Source organism: Papio anubis, chromosome 5 (assembly GCF_008728515.1).
Source record: "Papio anubis isolate 15944 chromosome 5, Panubis1.0, whole genome shotgun sequence".
Taxonomy (NCBI): Eukaryota; Metazoa; Chordata; class Mammalia; order Primates; family Cercopithecidae; genus Papio; species Papio anubis.
In genome coordinates this window covers 112,037,584-112,057,090 of record NC_044980.1, presented here as the reverse complement: position 1 = coordinate 112,057,090, position 19,507 = coordinate 112,037,584, and the positions used below count along the sequence as shown (strand labels likewise).

The following is a 19,507-nucleotide window of genomic DNA, read 5'->3' as shown; positions in this document are numbered from 1 at the left end:
TTAAAATTCAGCAGAACTGACCAACAAGCTACGTGATGGTACAGGATGACCATCTATCTAATCCTTGGCATATTAACTGATCTCTCCTTAAAAATAATACAGAGACATTCACCAAGGTTTTATAGAGGAATGCATCCAGGTATATAAATAGGCCATCATACTGTATATGCTCTGAAGTTCACACCACTGCTTACACAGATTGTGAATGCCTTCTTAGAAAAAATTCTTAGGGCTGGGCATGGTGGCTCACACCTCTAATCCTAGCATTTTGGGAGGCATAAGTGGGAGGATCACTTGAGCCCAGGGACTTGAAATCAGCCTGGGCAACATAAGGAGACCCCTCTCTACAAAAAATAGAAAACTTAGTCAGGCGTGGTGATTAACATCTGTAGTCCTAGCTACTCAGGAGCCTAAGGTGGCAGGATGGCTTAAGCCAGGGAGGTCGAGGCTGCGGTGAGCTGTGATCACGCCACTGCACTCTAGCCTGGGTGACAGAGGCAGCCCTCATTTCAAAATTTTTTTTTTTTTTTTTTTGAGACGCAGTCTCGCTCTGTCGCCCAGGTTGGAGTGCAGTGGCCGGATCTCAGCTCACTGCAAGCTCCGCCTCCCGGGTTCACGCCATTCTCCTGCCTCAGGCTCCCGAGTAGCTAGGACTACAGGCGCCCGCCACTTCGCCCGGCTCATTTTTTGTATTTTTAGTAGAGACGGGGTTTCACCGTGTTAGCCAGGATGGTCTCGATCTCCTGACCTCGTGATCCGCCCGTCTCGGCCTCCCAAAGTGCTGGCTTGAGCCACCGCGCCCGGCCCTCATTTCAAAATTTTTTAAAAAGCAAAAGTTCTTAGAATTTACACTGGAGAAAGAATTCATATAACCTTAGCAAATGACAGATAATGCAACATTATTATCCTATAATTTCCCAGTAGGAAAACCTTCTAAGGATGATGTTTTATTTCCCTCTTAAGTAGCAAGAGCAGAGAGCAATGCCCAGCTGTAAGGAAATTATAGTTGCTCACTGGGACCCTCAGAGCTCACTCTTTTCCCAAGTATTCAGGCTGGGCAAACATTTAGAATCGGAATCCCAATGAATTAAGATGTGTATAAGTCAATCTAAAGGAGAGGTACAGTCTCTATTTGAAAGCAAAATGCTTGTTGGCACAATTCTAAAAGTACAATTCAGGCATTAAATGCCTGCACCATGTTAAATGCTGAGTATTATTTATTCTGAGCAACGAAGACCACAGAAAAATTAAAAGCAGAGAAAAAGATTAGAAATTTAAGACTCCTAAACTTGGGGCATTGGTTACGTTGTTTACTTTGTGTCACTTATACAAAATTAAGTTTTACTTTTTTTTTTTTTTTAAAGGAAAAATGCCTACAGCACTCAGTATTCCCAGGCAGTAACAAGTTTTACTTTTAATCACAACTAAAGAGGTATCTACACAAATTGTAGCAAAAATCATTAGCATTATAAATTTATGTAGACAAAAGTATCATGTGCAATTACTGACTTATAGTTTGAAATTGTTATATTAAAAAAAAAAAAAAAAAAACTATAGTTAAGGCAGAAAATGCCACTATACTGACAAGTAGCCCGAAGTCTGGTGCCCTCTTCTTGTCAATATGTGACCAATGAAAAGCAAGTTAAGCAACCTTAACCTGGGATTACCGGGTTACTGTAAAATATCCAAGAAACATTGTTAAAAATGAAAAGGCTTTTTTTCTTTCCGAAGTTATTTCTCAGGGAATTTGAAAAGAAAATAAATGAAAAGCACTGTTCTCAAAGCTAGTTGTTGATAGCAAACAACTGGTAATTGTTTTGAGACACCCACTTTTTTTAAGTACAAAGATACTTGACCTTAACTTAGAATACAAAATGAAACCAATCCCCATCATTCCTAAATTTAATAATTGGAACCTACAGAATGGTATAAAAAGCCTCCAACTCGTTACTCAACAAAGATTTTTGGACAAACGACTTTGGCAAAGCACCCCGGTCCAAGGAAGTCAGACCAAAAACTTTAAAAATCCTACAAAACATTCTCTAAGTTGAGTTCAGGCTCCAAACAGTATCTCACTGACCGAAATGGTTTTGCTTCCTTAGTTCTCAAGGGCCAGGTCTGCCCAGCTCTGGGTGGTAGGGACAACCCTGGGGCGACAAGTCGCTCGCGCCTCTGCCCGTCGTTCTGGGCCGAGCTTGGCCCAGAATGACGGGCAAAGGCCGGGCCACGGGCGACGCGAGGGCCTCCCTCACTCACCGTGAAGCGCTGGTCGCCAATGCTGCCCACGGAGAAGCAGTGGTCGCCAGGGTTCACAGCCCCGGTCAGCACCTGGTGCAGGTTCATGTCGGCGCCCTAGTCCTGCAACGGACACCGCATCCAGCTCATGCCACGGGTCAGCGGCCGCTTCCCTCCCTCCTTCCCTCAGGGGCGGCGGCCGCTCTTCGGTGGCGACAGCAGAAGCAGCGACAGGCGCCTGGAGCCGGAGCCGCTCAGCTGGGGCCCGCGACTCATCCCGAGCCCTGGAGGGCGAGGCCCGGAGGGGGCGGGTCGGCGAGCGGGCGGAGCGCCGGGCTCCTTCGCGCACCTGTCACTGCCCGCGCTGGCCCAGGTGAAGCTCAGGGTCCCCTCACCAGCCACGACCCGGGGCCGACTCACTGGCCAGGAAGACCGCGCTCTCCACCAGAGGACCTCGGGCAGCCACTCCTGACCCAGCCCGAGCGGCGGAGGCAGAATGCGCTCGCATTCCCCGCCTGACCTGTCCCTTCCCGGCTCCGGTGCCCGCCACCCCCGCAGTCCTCCGCCACTCACTACGCGACTGTAGATCCCTGCGGCCGAAATATCGCGAGACTTCGCTCGGCGAAGCTGCTACTGTGGTAAAGGATTCACTTTTTACCACAGTATACTTATCAGCAAGTGAACATAAAAACGCCTCTTCTAGTCAGAAACTGGCCAATCCCGACCCCCGGTCCATCTAGGGTTCCGCCCACCGCCGAGGATAAGCCAATCTCTTTGAGGCTTGTACAGGAGAACGCCGTGCGTTTGAGCTTGAACATGATAAGCCTGGCAGAAGCCTGATGAACCCAGAATGAGTGAGGTGTGGTAAGTTGTGCTTTAGGTTAGGGCTTAATCTAACTGTTGGGCCAGAAAATTTGAAGGGGAGAAGTGCATCCTAAATGGAGTTGCAGTTTCCTCGGTTCTGGTATGACTACAAGTCCCAATATGCACCGCTCCCCTGGCGGCCCGAGTGTCTCTTAAGTAAATGTGACCCTTGAAACGTCTACGTTAGCAGCTTATTGGTTTCTCCAGCTTTGCGCGTGTTTCCAAGTGCCTAAACGGGATGGTTTTTGAAAGGCTCGAACACTTACTTGACAAGTAGTAAAGTGGTATTTTCTTAGCCTAAGTTACCTTAACACATGATTTGAAATAGTGCTGGCAATAACAACACACCAGCTCAGCATTAAGCTTTTGTTTTGGAAAAGAACCTAGGAATTCCAGAACGATCAGAGTCACAGCTACAAACAGATTCAACTCTCATTGTATTTTCACACAAGTTTTGTATTATAATTGACAAATATCTGTTTATGTCTCCCCCTGTATACGTAAGCCCTTTTGGGATAGAGAGAAACAGGACACAAGTGTGCCCCTAATGTCTAGCACCGCACCAGTCCCACCCATTCAAGGGTTCTGTAAACGTTGCATGAATGTGTATAGAAACTCTCTAGATAGACCGGGCACAGTGACTCACACCTGTAATTTCAGAACTTTGGGAGTCCGAGGAGGGCGGATCACGAGGTCAGGAGTTCGAGACCAGCGTGGCCAACATAGTGAAACCCCATCTCTGCTAAAAATACAAAAATTAGCCGGGTGTGGTGGCTCCCGCCTGTAATACCAGCTACTCGGGAGACTGAGGCAGGAGAATCACTTGAACCCGGGAGCTGAGGTTGCAGTGAGCCAAGACCATACCATTGCACTCCAGCCTGGGTGACAGACACTCCATCTCAAAACAAACAAACAAACAAAACCCTCAAAACAACTCTCCAAATAGGCCGGGCATGATGGCTCACACCTATAATCCCAGCACTTTGGGAAGTCGGGCGCGGGGGAGGGTATCACCTGAGGTTGGGAGTTTGAGACCAGCTGGTGAAACCCCGTTTCTACTAAAAATAAAAAACTTATCTGGGCGTGGTGGCACGCGCCTGTAATCCCAGCTACTCGGGAAAGTGAGGCAGAAGAATCGCTTGAACCTGTGAGACGGAGGTTGCGGTGAGCCGAGGTTGCGCCATTGCACTCCAGCTTGGGCAACCAGAGAAACTACAAAAGAAAGAAAGAAACTCCCCAAATGAAACAAGTGGTTTTTAGAATTTTACTAAATTTGTTTTTTATATGCTTTTTTTTGTAGTATAAAGACTTCAAACTATAATAATACTTGGATGGGACAAGTACTAGTAACTTTATTTCCTTTTATTTGTACTGCATTTTTTGCAATGTACATTTACTTTGTCTTGTAATAAAAAGCTACTTACGAGTTACTTTTGTAGTTCATAAGTGTGATGATTGTGTGTTCACACTTGTGTGAGATGTCCCTCCCTCAAACCTTGTGCCATCTGCACATTACCCACCTGATGTGGGGGGGGGAAAAAATCCCAAAACTTACAAAAAATAATGAATGTCATTATGTATTCTAGGCTTTTCATAAGATGACGGACAAAACTTAATTTGTCTTTTTTAAGAATAGATATATTTTTGAGGTCTAACATACCTACAGTTTGACTTGTCTTTTATTATTTCAAATTATACTTCAAGTGCTTTTTAATTTTATATTTTAGAACCAGAATCAGGATTGTTGTATGTACTTGTGTGGGTCCCACATAAGTTCTGTGACTGGCCCATAATTTACATGTTTACTCATTCTATTTTGCCTAGTTGTTAGTTTTGAAGAGCATTCCATATATGAGAATGAAACTGAGCAACAAGAGGCCGGGCGCGGTGGCTCACGCCTATAATTCCAGCACTTTGGGAGGCCGAGGCGGGCGGATCACAAGGTCAGAGGAGATTGAGACCATCCTAACTAACAGGGTGAAACCCCGACTCTACTAAAAATACAAAAAATTATCCGGGCGTCGTGGCGGGCGCCTGTAGTCCCAGCTACTCAGGAGGCTGAGGCAGGAGAATGGCGTCAACCTAGGAGGCCGAGCTTGCAGTGAGCCGAGATGGCGCCACTGCACTCCAGCCTGAGCCACAGAGCTAGGCTCCGTCTCAAAAAAAAAAACAAAAAAAACTGAGCAACAAGAGTAGTCAGGGAACCTATGATCTATTCCTGATTCTCAAAGTAACTAGCTGTGTGACCATGAAAAAGCCTGTTTAAGTTTGTTTGCTTGTTTGTTTGAGACAGAGTTTCACTCTTGATGTCCTGGCTGGAGGGCAATGGCATGATCTCGGCTCACTGCAATCTCTGCCTCCCGGGTTCAAGTGATTCTCCTGCCTCAGCCTCCTGAGTAGCTGGGATTACAGGCATGCACCACCACACCCGGCTAATTTATATTTTTAGTAGAGACGGGATTTCTCCATGTTGGTCAGGCTCCTCTCAAATTCCTGACCTCAGGTGATCCACCTGCCTGGGCCTCCCAAAGTGCTGGGATTACAGGACTGAGCCACCGCGCCCGGCTTGTTTAATTTTTAAGACTGACTTTCCTCATCTGTAAAATTAGGGAGTTTAACTTGATTATTCACAACATTTTGTTTAGCAATGCCATTTCTACAGCTCTGTGCATCTGTTAGTGTTTATTTAAATTACTGGCCAGGCACAGTGGCTTGCGCCTGTAATCCCAGCACTTTGGGAGGCTGCGGCAAAAGGATCACTTGAGCTCAGGAGTTCCAGACCAGCCTGGCCACCATCGCGAAACCCCGGCTCTATGAAAAATACAGACTGGGCAACAAAGGGAGACCCCATCTTTACAAAAAAAAGATTTTAAAAAATGAAGTGTGTTGTGTGCATGCCTGTAGTCCAAGCTACTTGGGAGGCTGACGTGGGAGGATCGCTTGAGCCCAGGAGTTTGAGGCCGCAGTGAGCTGTGATGGTGCCACTGCATTCCAGCTTGGGTGACAGAGAGACACCTTGTCTCAAAAACAAAATAACAACAACAACAACAAAAATGAGGTGGGCAAGGTGGCTCATTCTTCTAATCCGTCCCACTTTGGGAGGCCAAATCAGAAGGACGGCTTGAAACCAAGAATTTGAGACCTGCCTGAGAAACATAGTGAGGCCCTATTTCTATTTTTTTAAAAAAACAGGCTGGGCCTGGTGGCTCACACCTGTAATCCCAGCACTTTGGGAAGCCGAGGCGGGCAGATCACAAGGTCAGGAGATCAAGAACATCCTGGCTAACACGGTGAAACCCCATCTCAACTAAAAATACAGAAAACAAAATTAGCCAGGCATGGTGGCGGGCGTCTGTAGTCCCAGCTACTTGGGAGTCTGAGGCAGGAGAATGGCGTGAAGCCGGGAGATGGAGCTTGCAGCCAGCAGAGTTTGTGCCACTGCACTCCAGCCTGGGCAACAGAGCGAGACTCTGTCTCACAAAAAATAAAAATAAAAAAAATAACAACAACAAACAAAATTCCTTTTGCCTCCAAGCTGCTGCTCCTCATGGATCATCTCCTAATGTCGTAAAACTCCCCTAATAAGGTTCTGTCGAATCCTAAATCTATTCCTGATTTATTGTGTGACTTTGACAGGATTCTGACCTTATGGGAAGATTAATAAGAAGGTAGAGGAGGTGAAAGTAAATTGTAGGTTGTTTGCTCCTCATCCTTCCCTTCCTGTTTCCTTACTGCGGGTCTAGAAAACAGCACTGCATGCCTCCATTCTACTTGCTCACAGTCTCCACCTTACTTCTACCCAAGGCTCACAAATCCACCTGCTAATCCAAGAAATCCAGGAGAAGGGCCTGGTGTGGTAGTTAACGCCTGCAATCCCAGCGCTTTGGGAGGCTGAGGCAGGAAGATCCTTGAACTCAGGAGTTCCAGATTGCAGTGAACTATGATCACACCACTGCACTCTAACCTGAGCAACAGACACTGTCTTAAAAAAAAAAAAAAAAAAAAAATCCTGGAGAATCATTGAGTCTAATTATCCCCTCAACTATAATTGAATTGTATCAATCCATCCTTTGAATGCTCACTGACTGTGTACTTCGGTGGTTTTCTTTTTTAGTTTCTAAAAAAAATAAGAGAGAAAGGATGGCTCAAAAAAAAAAAAAAAAAAAAAAAAGTCTTGCTGTGTGCAGCGCCAGTAGTCCCGGTTACCCAAGAGGCTAAGGCAGGAGAATCAGTTGAAAGTCCAGGAGTTCAAGTCCAGTCTAGGTAAAACAGTGAGATCACGTCTCTAAAAACCAAATAAAAAATTAAAAATAAAATAAAGGAAGTCTTTTCTTATATAGTTTGCATTATTACTAGCAGCAAGATCTCTTACATAACCTAAGTGCTATGTGGTTTCTGAGACTGGCAAGCCAAAGATAACTTAGGTTGTCTTCAATATTAGTCTTCAAGAGGAAGGGGATTTTGTTTGTTTGTTTGTTTGAGACAGAGTCTTGCTCTGTCGCCCAGGCTGGAGAGCAGTGGTGCGATCTCAGGAGGAGGGGGAATTTCGTAAGAGTCAGTGGGTAGTGATAGTGTAAAGAAACTCAAGCAGACCAAATTCTGAGATTCTTGGAAAGAAAAGGAGCATATAGGAAGATAGGTCAAATTGGGAAATAATCATGCGTCTTGCCCACTCTTGATTTCTTGAAATCCTTGTCATTACCCTCCTCCCCCACCCCAAAGAGACCAATCTAAATCCCTATTCTTGGCCGGGGGCAGTGGCTTACACCTGTAATCCCAGCACTTTGGGAGGCCCAGGTGGGCGGATCACCTGAGGTCCAGAGGCCAACATGGCAAAACCCTGTCTTACTAAAAAATACAAAAATTAGGGCCGGGGGCGGTGGGTCATGCCTGTTATCCCAGCACTTTGGGAGGCTGAGGAAGGTGGATCATGAGGTCAGGAGTTTGAGACCAACCTGGCCAACATAGTGAAACCCTGTCTCTTCTAAAAATACAAAAAATTAGACAGGAGTGCTGGCGGGTGCCTATAATTCCAGCTGCTCTGGAGGCTGAGGCAGGAGAATCGCTTGAAGCTATGAGGTGGAGGTTGCAGTGAGCTGAGATCACACGATTACACTCCAGCCTGGGTAACAAGAGTGAAACTCCGTCTCATAAACAAACAAATGAACAAAAAATTATCAGGGTGTGGTGGCACATGCCTGTAGTCCCAGCTAGTCGGAAGGCTAAGGCAGGGAATCACTTGAACCTGGGAGGCGGAGGTTGCTGTGAGCTGAGATCGCTCTACTGCACTCCAGCCTGGGCCGACAGAGCGAGACTTTGTTTCAAAAAAAAAAAAAAAAATCCCTATTCTCCCAGGGCCTCTGTCACTAGATCCACCTATAGGGGCTTCGGTCCCCACTGCCAATACTGATAGATGAGGGAAGTTAGGAGTAAGGGAACTTCTTAGTCTCATAACTAAGCCTAAATCAAGGGCAGTATGTTGCTTGAATTTCACAAGCATTCTAACCTCATTATCTCACAAAAATAATATGAGGGTGTCTGTGCAATGAAGATGTTAGTTACTCTGGAAACTTGCCTCTACTGCCAAAAGCAACCTTGCCTACAGCAAAATTCATCAGGAATAGTATAGGTTATATAGATATTTGATAGCCAGGGGTAGTGATGCATGCTTGTAGTCCTAGCTACTTTAGAGGCTGAGGTAGGAGGATCGCTTGAGCCCAAGAGATTGAGGCGGCGATGTGCCATGATTGGCACCACTGCACTCTAGCCTGCATGACAGAGGAAGACCCTGTTTCAAAAAGAAAAAAAGAAAAAAAAAGAATTTGTACAAATAATCCAAATTTAGAAAGATGTGAACAGGAACTACTGTATATTCTTATTTTTTATGTCTTCTGCCTGAGGGAAGTGGAAATAGCTGCTAGAGAGGGACAAAGAAAGAATTATATACACGTACACACACACAAACACATACTTTTTTTTTTTTTTTCTTGAGGAGAGTCTCACTCTGTCACCCAGGCGGGAGTGGAGTGGCACCATCACGATTCACTGCAGCCTTGACCTCCTGGCAGGCTCAGGTGATCCTTCCGCCTCAGCCTCCCAAGTAGCTGGGACCACAGGTACATGCCACCATGCCCAGCAAATTTTTGTATTTTTTGTAGTGATGGGGTTTTGGCATGTTGCTCAGGCTGGTCTCAAACTCCTGGGCTCAAGTGATCCACCCACCTCGGCCTCCCAAAGTGTTGGGATTATAGGCATGAGCCACCATGCCTGGTCACACACACTTTTTATATGAGGAATGTAAGCCCTTTTAAATTATCAGGCCCAGAAAGGCATTAAAATGAGACAGCATTCATATCCTATCTCTCTCCTTGAACTGTGTAATCTCTTGAAACTGCTTTCACAGCTGGGGTTGGTGGCTCACGCCTGTAATCATAACACTTTGGGAGGCCGAGGTGGGCGGATCAACTGAGGTAGGGAGTTCAAGACCAGCCTGGCCAACATGGTGAAACCTGTCTCTACTAAAAATACAAAAATTAGCCAGGCGTAGTGGCAGCCGCCTTTGATCCCAGCTACTGGGGAGGCTGAGGCAGGAGAATCACTTGAACCCGCTGGAGGTTATGGTGAGGCTGGAGGTTGTGGTGAGCCAAGATTGCACCACTGCACTCCAGCCTGGGGGACAGAGTGAGACTCCATCTCAAAAAAAAAAAAAAAAGGAAAGAAAAGAAACTACCAGCTATACTAGCTATTGCTACAAGTAACTATAAATTAATCTAACAATGCTGCATTCTGGACAGTATAACCCACACACTGTAGCTCAACAATATATAGCCAATCACTAATCAATGTTATTTCTGTGAACTGGTGAGAATTCCTGACAAATGACTTTGTATAAGCCCACTCCCTGTCCCCTTTTTGCCTTCAAAAATCTGCTTGTAGCAAAGGTCTGAACGGAGCACTTCCCAAGACAATTTGGAAGTGTGTCCCAGGCAGCTGTTCTCTACTTTGGCCCAAATAAACTCTATATTATTTCTGCCTCAGCTTCTTTTCTTTTAGTTTGACAACAGAGATGAATAAAAAGAGAAATGAACAACCACAACCTGGGCTACCTCTCGTTAGCAGACACATAGGCTCCAGGGCCCTACTCTGAATTAAGGGAATGGTCCAAATTCCAGTGGTAACTCCCATGTGAAGAGGATTATGAGTCTGGCAAGTATCAGAGAGTTCATTAGAAGTAGATTACATAAATCCTACACATTTCACAAAGTGGGACAGGGGAACCAAGTCTAGCAGTATAGACGCCAGTTAGATACCATAGGCACATTAAAAAGAAATACCAATTATGTAATCATTGTAATCATTAACATTAAGTGAATATTTAGTAAACTAAGTACTATTTATTCTAAGCATTCTGTATTGACTCATTTAATCCTCATGTCAATCTGAAGAGATGGATACTATTATTCCCTCCTCCCCGATTATTTTCCTCTATTATTTTCTTCCTTGTACAAGTAAGGAAACTGAGACAGAGTAAATTTGCTTGCCCAAGTCACATAGTAAGGGGTAGAGGCAGAAGTTATTAACTGTTATGCTATACTGCCTCTGTACAGGAGAAAAAAGAAAGGGAAGGAGGAGGGTTAAAAAAGAAAAAAATCTAGCATGCAAAATCCAGAAGCAAACGAAGCATAGCTCTCCCAAAAGAAGAAAATTTTCTCAGGTAGCTTTGCATGGTACTGTAATGATACAAATTCAATTAAAACCTCAGAGATGAGATGATAATCAAATGAGAAGAGAAGGAAGATTTCAGAACTAAATAAATTAATGACATAATTTTACAACATTACTAAATTAGAGCGAGAAATACACAGGCGTGGCTGAAAATAAAACCTCTTTCTTTATCTTTATCTTTATCTTTAAGATGGAGTCTCGCTATGTTGCCTAGGCTGGTCTCAAACTCCTGGGCTCAAGTGATCCTCCTATCTCAGCCTCCCAAGTAGCTGGGACTACAGGCTTGTACCACTGTGCCAGGCTGAAAATAAAATTTCTGGTGTAAAAGGAACATTTATAATAATTATGAAATTGCAAAAATAACTAATGTGATAGCAAATGAAGAAGATAAAATAAATATGAAGAACAATAATAAATATACAAATTGTGAATTTAAAAATTAGTATTATCTGTCTTATAAGTGGAAAGTGGGAGTGTAATTCTTGGAAAGAAGAGAATTACTTTAAAATGATGGAATATATTTACTTAATTTTTTAAAAAATGTATGTGTAAATATGTTCATTATCAAAAAAATCTGAAAATACAGAAGAAAAAAAGCAGGTAAAACTCATTTAAATCTTGGGCATGGTGACTCACAATTGTAATCCCAGTACTTTAGGAGGCCAAGGCAGGAGGATCACTTGAGGCTAGGAGTTCCAGACCAGGTTGGGCAATATAGTGAGACTTCATCTTTATTTATTTATTTTTTACAAAGTATAATCCAAATCTCACCACTTAAAGGTAACTACTATTAATAGGTTTTTGTATGTTTGTTATACACATTTTTTACCAAAAAATAAAAATGGGATTATAGCTTAATCATTTTATAATCTTTTTTAAAATGCAACAATTTGTTGTGAACATCTTTGCCTATAAATAAATATACTTCTCTAGCATCATTTTTAATGACAACATAGTAATCCATTATGTGTATATAACATACACTATGCAGCTAGTCTCTAATGGGTGTGCATATTTTCACAATGTTTTTCTTTCCTTTTTTTGAGGCAGGATCTCTGTTGCCCAGGCTGGAGAGCAGTGCTGCTATCAGAGCTCACTGCAGCCTTGAACTCCTGGACTCCCTAAAGTGCTGGGATTACAGGCGTGAGACACTGGGCCTGACCCTATTTTTACAGTTTTTGATGAATATTTTCAAATTACCTTTCAGAAAGGTATTTAGCAGCTAATCTATTTTGGTTGCCCACCACTCTACACTGTTCTCCATCTCCACTACCACCTCCTACTCATAGCAACCCCTCCCACGCAAACCACAAGGAAAGACACATGACCAATAATAAAAATACTCAGTAGGATTTATGCAGTATATTCTGCTTTTTAGGGATTGTTCTGTGTATTTCTACACAGAATGTAATCTTTACAGTGTAATCCCTAGATTACAGATAAGGAAATGAAAACAGTAAAGATCAGTAATTTCCCAAGGTCACACAGCTAGCTGGGATTTAAGTCCATTATGTCCGGCAACACAGAACACATGCCCTTTCCCAATCAGGGCTATACTGCCTCAACTCTGTTTCCCTGGCTACTGTGATTGACTCAGGGAAGAACCCCAGTTGGGTCAATCAGAATCTTTCTCCAGGATTTTCTGCTGCATCCAGCAGGGAACTCTTGCATTTTTGAAGTAGTTAAACATTGTGCCTGAACATAAATGACCCCTGAGTGTTTTAGGAAGAATAAAGAAAGAAAAGTAGAGCTGAACTTTTTGATAGGGAGTAAAAGGAAGCCATGACAACCTCACTTGAACTCTTGGTCCAGTCCTGTTTAATGTCCATTCTACCCAATTATGTGAGCACAAAATCCTCCCCACCTACTTTACATATATATATATATCTATCTATCTAGTGAGAGAGAGAGAGGAGTCATGCTATATTGACCTCAAGCAATCCTCCCACCTTGGCCTCCCAAAGTGTTAGGGATTACAGGTGTGAACCACCATGCCCAACCTCTACCTACTTTTTTTTTCTCTTAAGTTGGCTTGAATTCTATTTCTGTCACTTTGGATCACAAGACTAATACATGATAACTTAAATTTCCACCAACATGAGAGTTCGTTTTCCTGCATCTTTAGAAAATATTAAGCATGTGAATTAACAGAGAGAAGAACACCAGAGATTAGAGAAAAGCAAGAATATGATTCCTGAAACGTGCTTAATACATAACTTAACAAAACTAACTTTAATTGCCAGTAGTAGGATTTTTTAAACCTTTTTTTTTTTTTTTTTTTTTTTTTGAGACAGATTATTGCTCTGTCGCCCAGGCTGGAGTGCAGTGGCTCGATCTCGGCTCACTGCAAGCTCCGCCTCCCGGATGCACATCATTCTCCTGCCTAAGCCTCCCAAGTAGCTGGGATTGCAGGCGCCCACCACCATGCCCAGCTAATTTTTTGTATTTTTAGTAGAGATGGGTTTCACCATGTTAGCCAGGATGGTCTCGATCTCCTGACCTCAAGATCCACCCGCCTGGGCCTTCCAAAGTGCTGGGATTCCAGGTGTGAGCCACTGCACCCGGGTGGAAAAGGATTTTTAAAAATAAAAGTATAGACACAAGGTGAAAATTCTACAGAAAAATATGTAACAGAGTTCTCAATGAATAGAAGAAAGCAGAGTTGAGGAATGGGTGAATTGCTTAATCTTTCGCCTGCTGAGTTTTCATTCCTGGTATAGCAGAAAGGAAAAAAAAGAGATAACTTTTTTTAAGAAAGAATTTCAGTAAGCAGCTTTCTGAAAACACTCATTTCTGTCACTGAAATTGCTAGAAATTCAAATATCCACAATACCTTTCCCTGTATTCTAGAAGAACACTTCCATATTCTCTGTGCAGAGGCTTTTGATTATAGTTCCTGGATTTAAAGCGTCCGTACAGGGAAAGCTCCAGGTTTGCACATACTGCTTTAATTAAACAATAATGGATTTTCAGTAAGTAGGTCTTTTGCTCTCTAAATCTAAAGAGCTAAAGGTAGATAAAAGAAATATCTTTTGCTATAAGTGAAAAAGTAATTGTTGCTCTACTGCATATATTTCTGGGGAGAAAAAAAATCTCACCCTCAAGCTTGTGTTCTTTAAAATGAAATATTTTGACCAAGCTCAGTGGGCTATGCCTATAATCCCAGCAACTTGGGAGGGCAAGGCAGGATAGCTTGAGGTCAGGAGTTCAAGACCAGCCTGGGCAACATAGAGAGAGACCTCATCTCTATTTTTTAAAAAATGAAATGTTAAAATATATAATGGTATTTTTACATATTTTTAATTTTTATTATAGATAATGCAGTCTGGTGTCTGACATATTACATTTGTTTGCTTAATATTTTTTCTAGAAAAGTTTTTGTCTTGGAAAAAAGGAGGGAAAACATTTTGAAGATTTATTTTAGAAAAGTAATGGAAGCTGGGTGCGGTGGTTCATACCTGTAATCCCAGCACTTTGGGAGGCCAAGGTGGGTGGATCACCTGAGGTCAGGAGTTTGAGAGCAGCCTAGCCAACATGGTGAAACTCCGTCTCTACTAAAAATACAAAAATTAACGGGGCATGGTGGCAGGCACCTGTAATCCCAGTTACTCAGGAGGCTAAGGCAGGAGAAATGCTTGAATCTGGGAGGCAGAGGTTGCAGTGAGCCGAGATCGCACCATTCCACTCCAACCTGGACAACAAGAGTGAAACTCTGTCTCAAAAAAAAAAAAAGAGAGAGAGAAAAGAAAAGTAGTAGTGGAAACTAGCCACTGTATTAGCAGGGTTGGATGACTAAGGAAATGATATTTTACTAATGTAGTAAGATAGGGAGAAAATAGTAGAATAAGCCATTTTGGGTAGGTAAGGCTAAGACTAATTTTAGCATTAGAATCTGAAGTAATCATGGGGCATCTATTACAGAAGATAGTTGGACAGATGGAATTGGGACTCAGGAATGCTGTCAGAGCAGGTAATACAAAACCAAGAGTTATCTTTTGTCAAGAGTTTAGCCTCAGGAATGGAGGAGATTTCCAAGGTAGACAGTGAAGAAAGTGGAGTAGAGAACTACGAACTAAAGCTTAGTGACTACCCAATATTAGTAGTCGAGGGATCAACTCTTCTAATGCAGTCAGGTGGATAGGAGAGGCATTGAGGAACAATGGTTTTAGGAAGGGCCTGGTGGGGAAAAAAGGTTGCTGCTCAGAGAGTAAAAAGAATTGAAGTCTAAGAGAACATCGGATTTAGGATTTTAGAAAGTCATTAGTGACTGTCAGAAATGTACTTTGGTAAAGTGGGGGTTATCAATGTTAGATTAGATGATGAAGACATTAGGAGACCTTCATTGTGTAAATTGTCTTTGCCCTTTTACTTACTTACTGTCCTTTTCTCAAGCAGGATCCTGAAGTAGGAAATCTATGAAAAAAATGACAAGACTCTGAAGAATTAACTCGCCAGGAGGGACTCAATTGGAGGCTTGAATCTGACCTGGAGACTGAGAACCCTTGAATAGATGAAGACAGTATCTTTTTTTTTCCCTTCAATCTTTTTTTTTTTTAAATCTATTTGTTTGGTTGCTTTTTGGGGACTAAGAAGTTTTTAAATTGCCCTGATATCTACAAGGCTGTCACAGGGAAAGATGATGACTGGAGAATACCTACACTACAGTAGATAAAAAGGCGGTGGCTTCCTAGGCTGCAGAGAACAAGTCCTTTCTAGCAGTGGCTCAGGACCACTGTTTTGAAAAGTCTAATTAATTTGCTTCTCTGACCTTGATTGCTACCTTTAAAAGAAGCTTTAAAGCCTGCTTGGTCTCCTAAACTTGCCAAGCCCTGCTGCCTGGGTCTAGTCAGCAATCTTGCTCTGCCCAGACCTCTTACTGTCTGACCACAGGGCTTAGCTAACCCCATTTGTGTCACACCCCACTGCTATGCCTCCTTTGGAAAGGCCTATTTAAGAAGTAGCTCCCTATATAAATGGAAGGACATTAAAGACTCTTAATGAAGTAAACACCCAGGAGATAAGGAATCAAGGGTGGAGGGGTTGGTCTTGGACATGGTAAATGTAGAGATAGAGACTATCTAGACAGAAAGGTTAAACTTAATAGTCTTCATTCTACAAAGTATGATGCAAATTCCTTTTAAAGAGGAACTGTGAATTGTATAGTATGTGAATTATCTTTCAATAAAGCTATTTTTAAAAAGCAGAGAATGTAAGAGATGGAATAGGATTAGAAAAGTATTGAGTTTAAAAATCACATTCATATTACGATGGCAATTCCTGGTTATGGGTCTCTTTAATGATGTTTCTATACAGAGTGAATGTAGTAGTCTGTATGTTTCTCTCTTCTTTTTTAATTGAAATATTACATTGCTCCAAAGGTTTCCATATACTGTTCAACTTTCTAGCAGTCATTCCAGAAAAGGAACAAATGAAGCATTAACCATATGTTTACTAATCAACAAATGCAAATGTGATGGCTATACTAAATATTCTAATGCATAAATAATATTTATATTGTATGTGTTAGGCTGTACATAACAGATAAGGCAACTAGCAGTGGCTTAAATAAAAAATATTTATTATTAAATATATATTATTATAATATGTTATTAAATATATATTTTATGAATATTTATTATTAGGCTGTGGCATGTGCCCATATTCCCAGCTGTGTATGCCAGAGGAGGCTGAGGCAGGAGGATCCCTTGAGCCCAGGACAGGAGTTTATGGCCAGCCTGGGCAACACAGCAAGACCCCGTCTCTGAAAAACTAAAAATAAAGACATACAATTGAGTCATACAACAATGATAGTTCCAGAATTGTTCAGCAGCAAAGTGTAGGCTTTCCCCGATGGGCACACATGGGCTATAGAAGCACCAAATGTTTTGTTCTCACCAGACAACATACAGAAAAGCAGGAAGGTGGGGAAGGAAAAAGGCATGCTTCTCACTTTCTACCTTTCTTTTATCAGGAAGAAAAATCTTTCTAGAAAGCTACCAAGCAAACTTCCTATTATATATCAATGGCCAGAAGTGGGCCACATTGCAAACCCCTAGTTTCAAGGGTGGCTGGGGAAGTGAAAATTAGCGTTTTTAGCCTTAGAAAAAGAAATGCATGGGCTGGGTGCAGTGGCTCAAGCCTGTAATCCCAGCACTTTGGGAGGCCTAGGCAGGCAGATCACGAGGTCAGGAGATTGAGACCATGGTGAAACCCCATCTCTACTAAAAAAATACAAAAAAGTAGCCGGGCATGGTGGCGTGTGCCTGTAGTCCCAGCTACTCGGGAGGCTGAGGCAGGAGAATGGCGTGAACCCGGGAGGCGGAGCTTGCAGTGAGCCGAGATCGCACCACTGCACTCCAGCCTGGGCCACAGAGTGAGACTCTGTCTCAAAAAAAAAAAAAAAAAAAAAAGTAGTGCATGAAAGGAGGGGCTGGAAATGGCTGTTGGGTAGGCAACCAAACTGTCTGCTGTATAATTCACTGGGAAAAAGGATAATAAAACCAAGAAATATTTGCTTGAGGAACCTCAGATATGAGCAGATTTCATTTAAACTCACAAAGCTCAGAAGCTGAGAGCAACGATTTGAGATTTGAGTAGCATACTTGAATAGCAAGCAAAACTTCAAAAACCAAAACATGAACCTGGTTATGAAAATAAATCTGATTACGGTAGCTCTGTGTTTTGGTTTCTACTGAGTTTGGGAGGACTGCAGATTTTTTGTAGTAGTGGCTAACTCTTCCTGGAATTCTCCCAGATGCTCAGGAGGCCAAGAGCCTGGATATCTGCATCTGAAACAAATTAGCCTACGATGTTTCTTTTTTTTTTTTTTTTTTTTCTTTTTGAGACAGAGTCTCACCCTGTTGCCCAGGCTGGAGTGTAGTGGTGCGATCTCAGCTCACTACAACCTCTGCCTCCCTGGTTCAAGCAATTCTCCTGCCTCAACCTCCCGAGTAGCTGATATTACAGGCATATGCCACCAAGCCTGGCTAATTTAGTATTTTTAGTAGAGAGAGGGTTTCTCCATGTTGGTCAGGCTGGTCTCGAACTCCCAACCTCAGGTGATCTGCCCGCCTCGGCCTCCCAAAGTGCTGGGTTTACAGTCGTGAGCCACCATACCCAGCCTCATTCCCCGAGATCGCGCCACTGCACTCCAGCCTGGGCAACAGAGCAAGACTCCGTCTCAAAAAAAAAAAAAAAGAGCCCTTTAGCAGCTCTGTTTGGTTTGTCTGACAGTAGCCACAGCAGCTAAACTAGTAGAAACTTCAGCAATTGTTTTTGTTTTTGGAGTCTCCTTTAAATGTCATGGTCCTTCATGCTGTATAATCTTTGGTTCTCACTGAATATATACAACATTTCTTAGTAAATAAGCTTATCTCTTATGAAATCCTATTACCTTCTCTGTTACGTATTTCTAATCATTGTTATAATCTTGGAAAATCCTATTACTTTCCTTCCATCACCTAAAGAAAAGGAAACTCTTGATTGTCTAACCTGTGTTTGTGAAATATCTGTACATTAAATAGATTAGAAATTCCTTTAGAAAATCCAGACTTAACCTTGTTTGTTGGTGGGTCATATTTTAACATTAAAACAGAAAAATGTCACTTACACTACACTGTTAAAAAAATAACTAAATTCACCCCTAGAATATAACCCCTTGCCAGAAGTGGCAGAACTTGTAACCATAATAGATCCATTGCCCCATGCACACAGCAAGTCAATATGCTGAGACACTATGTTGCAGCAGAGAAAGGTTTAATCAGAAGTCTGCCAAATGAGGAGACTGGAGGAAACTTAAATCCATCTCCTCAAGGGGCTTGGGGCTAGGATTTTTTTCTTCCATTTATTAGGGTTTCCATTAAAAGCACTACATTTCCATTCTTTACAACCATAAAAGAATAAATAATTTCAAAGGATTGCTTGATAGGAGATGTCTATTTTAAATGGAACTTGGAAATATCCGGGAAATCACTGGAATAAATGTACTTAATAGACCCAATGCTGTGAAATTCTTTTTAACTGTTTTCTTAAGCACATAAAAATATATAACACTTCCTCCAACATTTTTTGAAATACAATTTGGTTTGAGGTTTTTCTCTATAACATTTGCCGTATAAATATTTCTTACAATGCTTTCATTGCCTTCCTGCCTGCCTTCCTTCCTTCCTTCCTTCCTTCCTTCCTTCCTTCCTTCCTTCCTTCCTTCTTTCCTTCTTTCTCTTAGTGCTGAGGCTGACTTCTTAACACCAATAAATTCTGACCCCTTTCATTGCTTTAATCTGCCAAGGAGGTACAGTTCAGAAACCGAAGGGAAAAGCAGGGCTTGCTCCCACAAAGCACTCAATCTCAGTTCCACATGGCTGGGAAGGCTTCGCCAGTCATGGCAGAAGGTGAATGAGGGGCAAAGTCACATTTTACATGGTGGCAGGCAAGAGGGGGCTAGGAATTGTAAGGGTTGTAGATTGGGCTGAAATATGGATATCATTGATTGGTCAAAGAGTACAGGGTGAAGTCATGCGACAGATGAAGAAACTGTATTATCATGCTGATTCAGTCCTCTGTGGTTCCTGGGGGTCTTTAAACTGGTTGGCATCAGCTGTTCTGCTGGAATTCAGGATGTGCTTAAGCAATTCTTTTTGTTGTTGTTGTTGTTTTCCTGAGATGGAGTCTTGCTCTGTCACCC

General features: G+C 42.5%; 1 protein-coding gene and 1 non-coding gene across 9 annotated transcripts in view; one reads left to right on the top strand and one right to left on the bottom strand.

Moving 5' to 3' along the window:
• Nucleotides 1–2,895, bottom strand: part of DMXL1 (Dmx like 1) — a 175,054-nt gene extending 172,159 nt beyond the window's left edge. For 2 of the 8 annotated variants that reach the window (XM_003900023.5, XM_003900022.4), the window contains exon 1: nt 2,257–2,817. In XM_003900023.5, coding sequence (XP_003900072.1) covers nt 2,257–2,343 — 87 coding nt within the window. In that variant the 5' untranslated portion in view covers nt 2,344–2,817. Of the gene's footprint in view, nt 1–2,256 lie in introns of all 8 variants that reach the window. The other 6 variants (XM_031666421.1, XM_021939615.2, XM_021939612.2 and 3 more) reach the window with 6 other exon arrangements.
• Nucleotides 2,896–4,526: 1,631 nt separating this feature from the next.
• On the top strand, nt 4,527–4,625 carry LOC116275168. The gene has a single exon (XR_004184125.1). It is a non-coding gene; the product is annotated as a small nucleolar RNA U13 (small nucleolar RNA).
• Nucleotides 4,626–19,507: the final 14,882 nt, after the last annotated feature.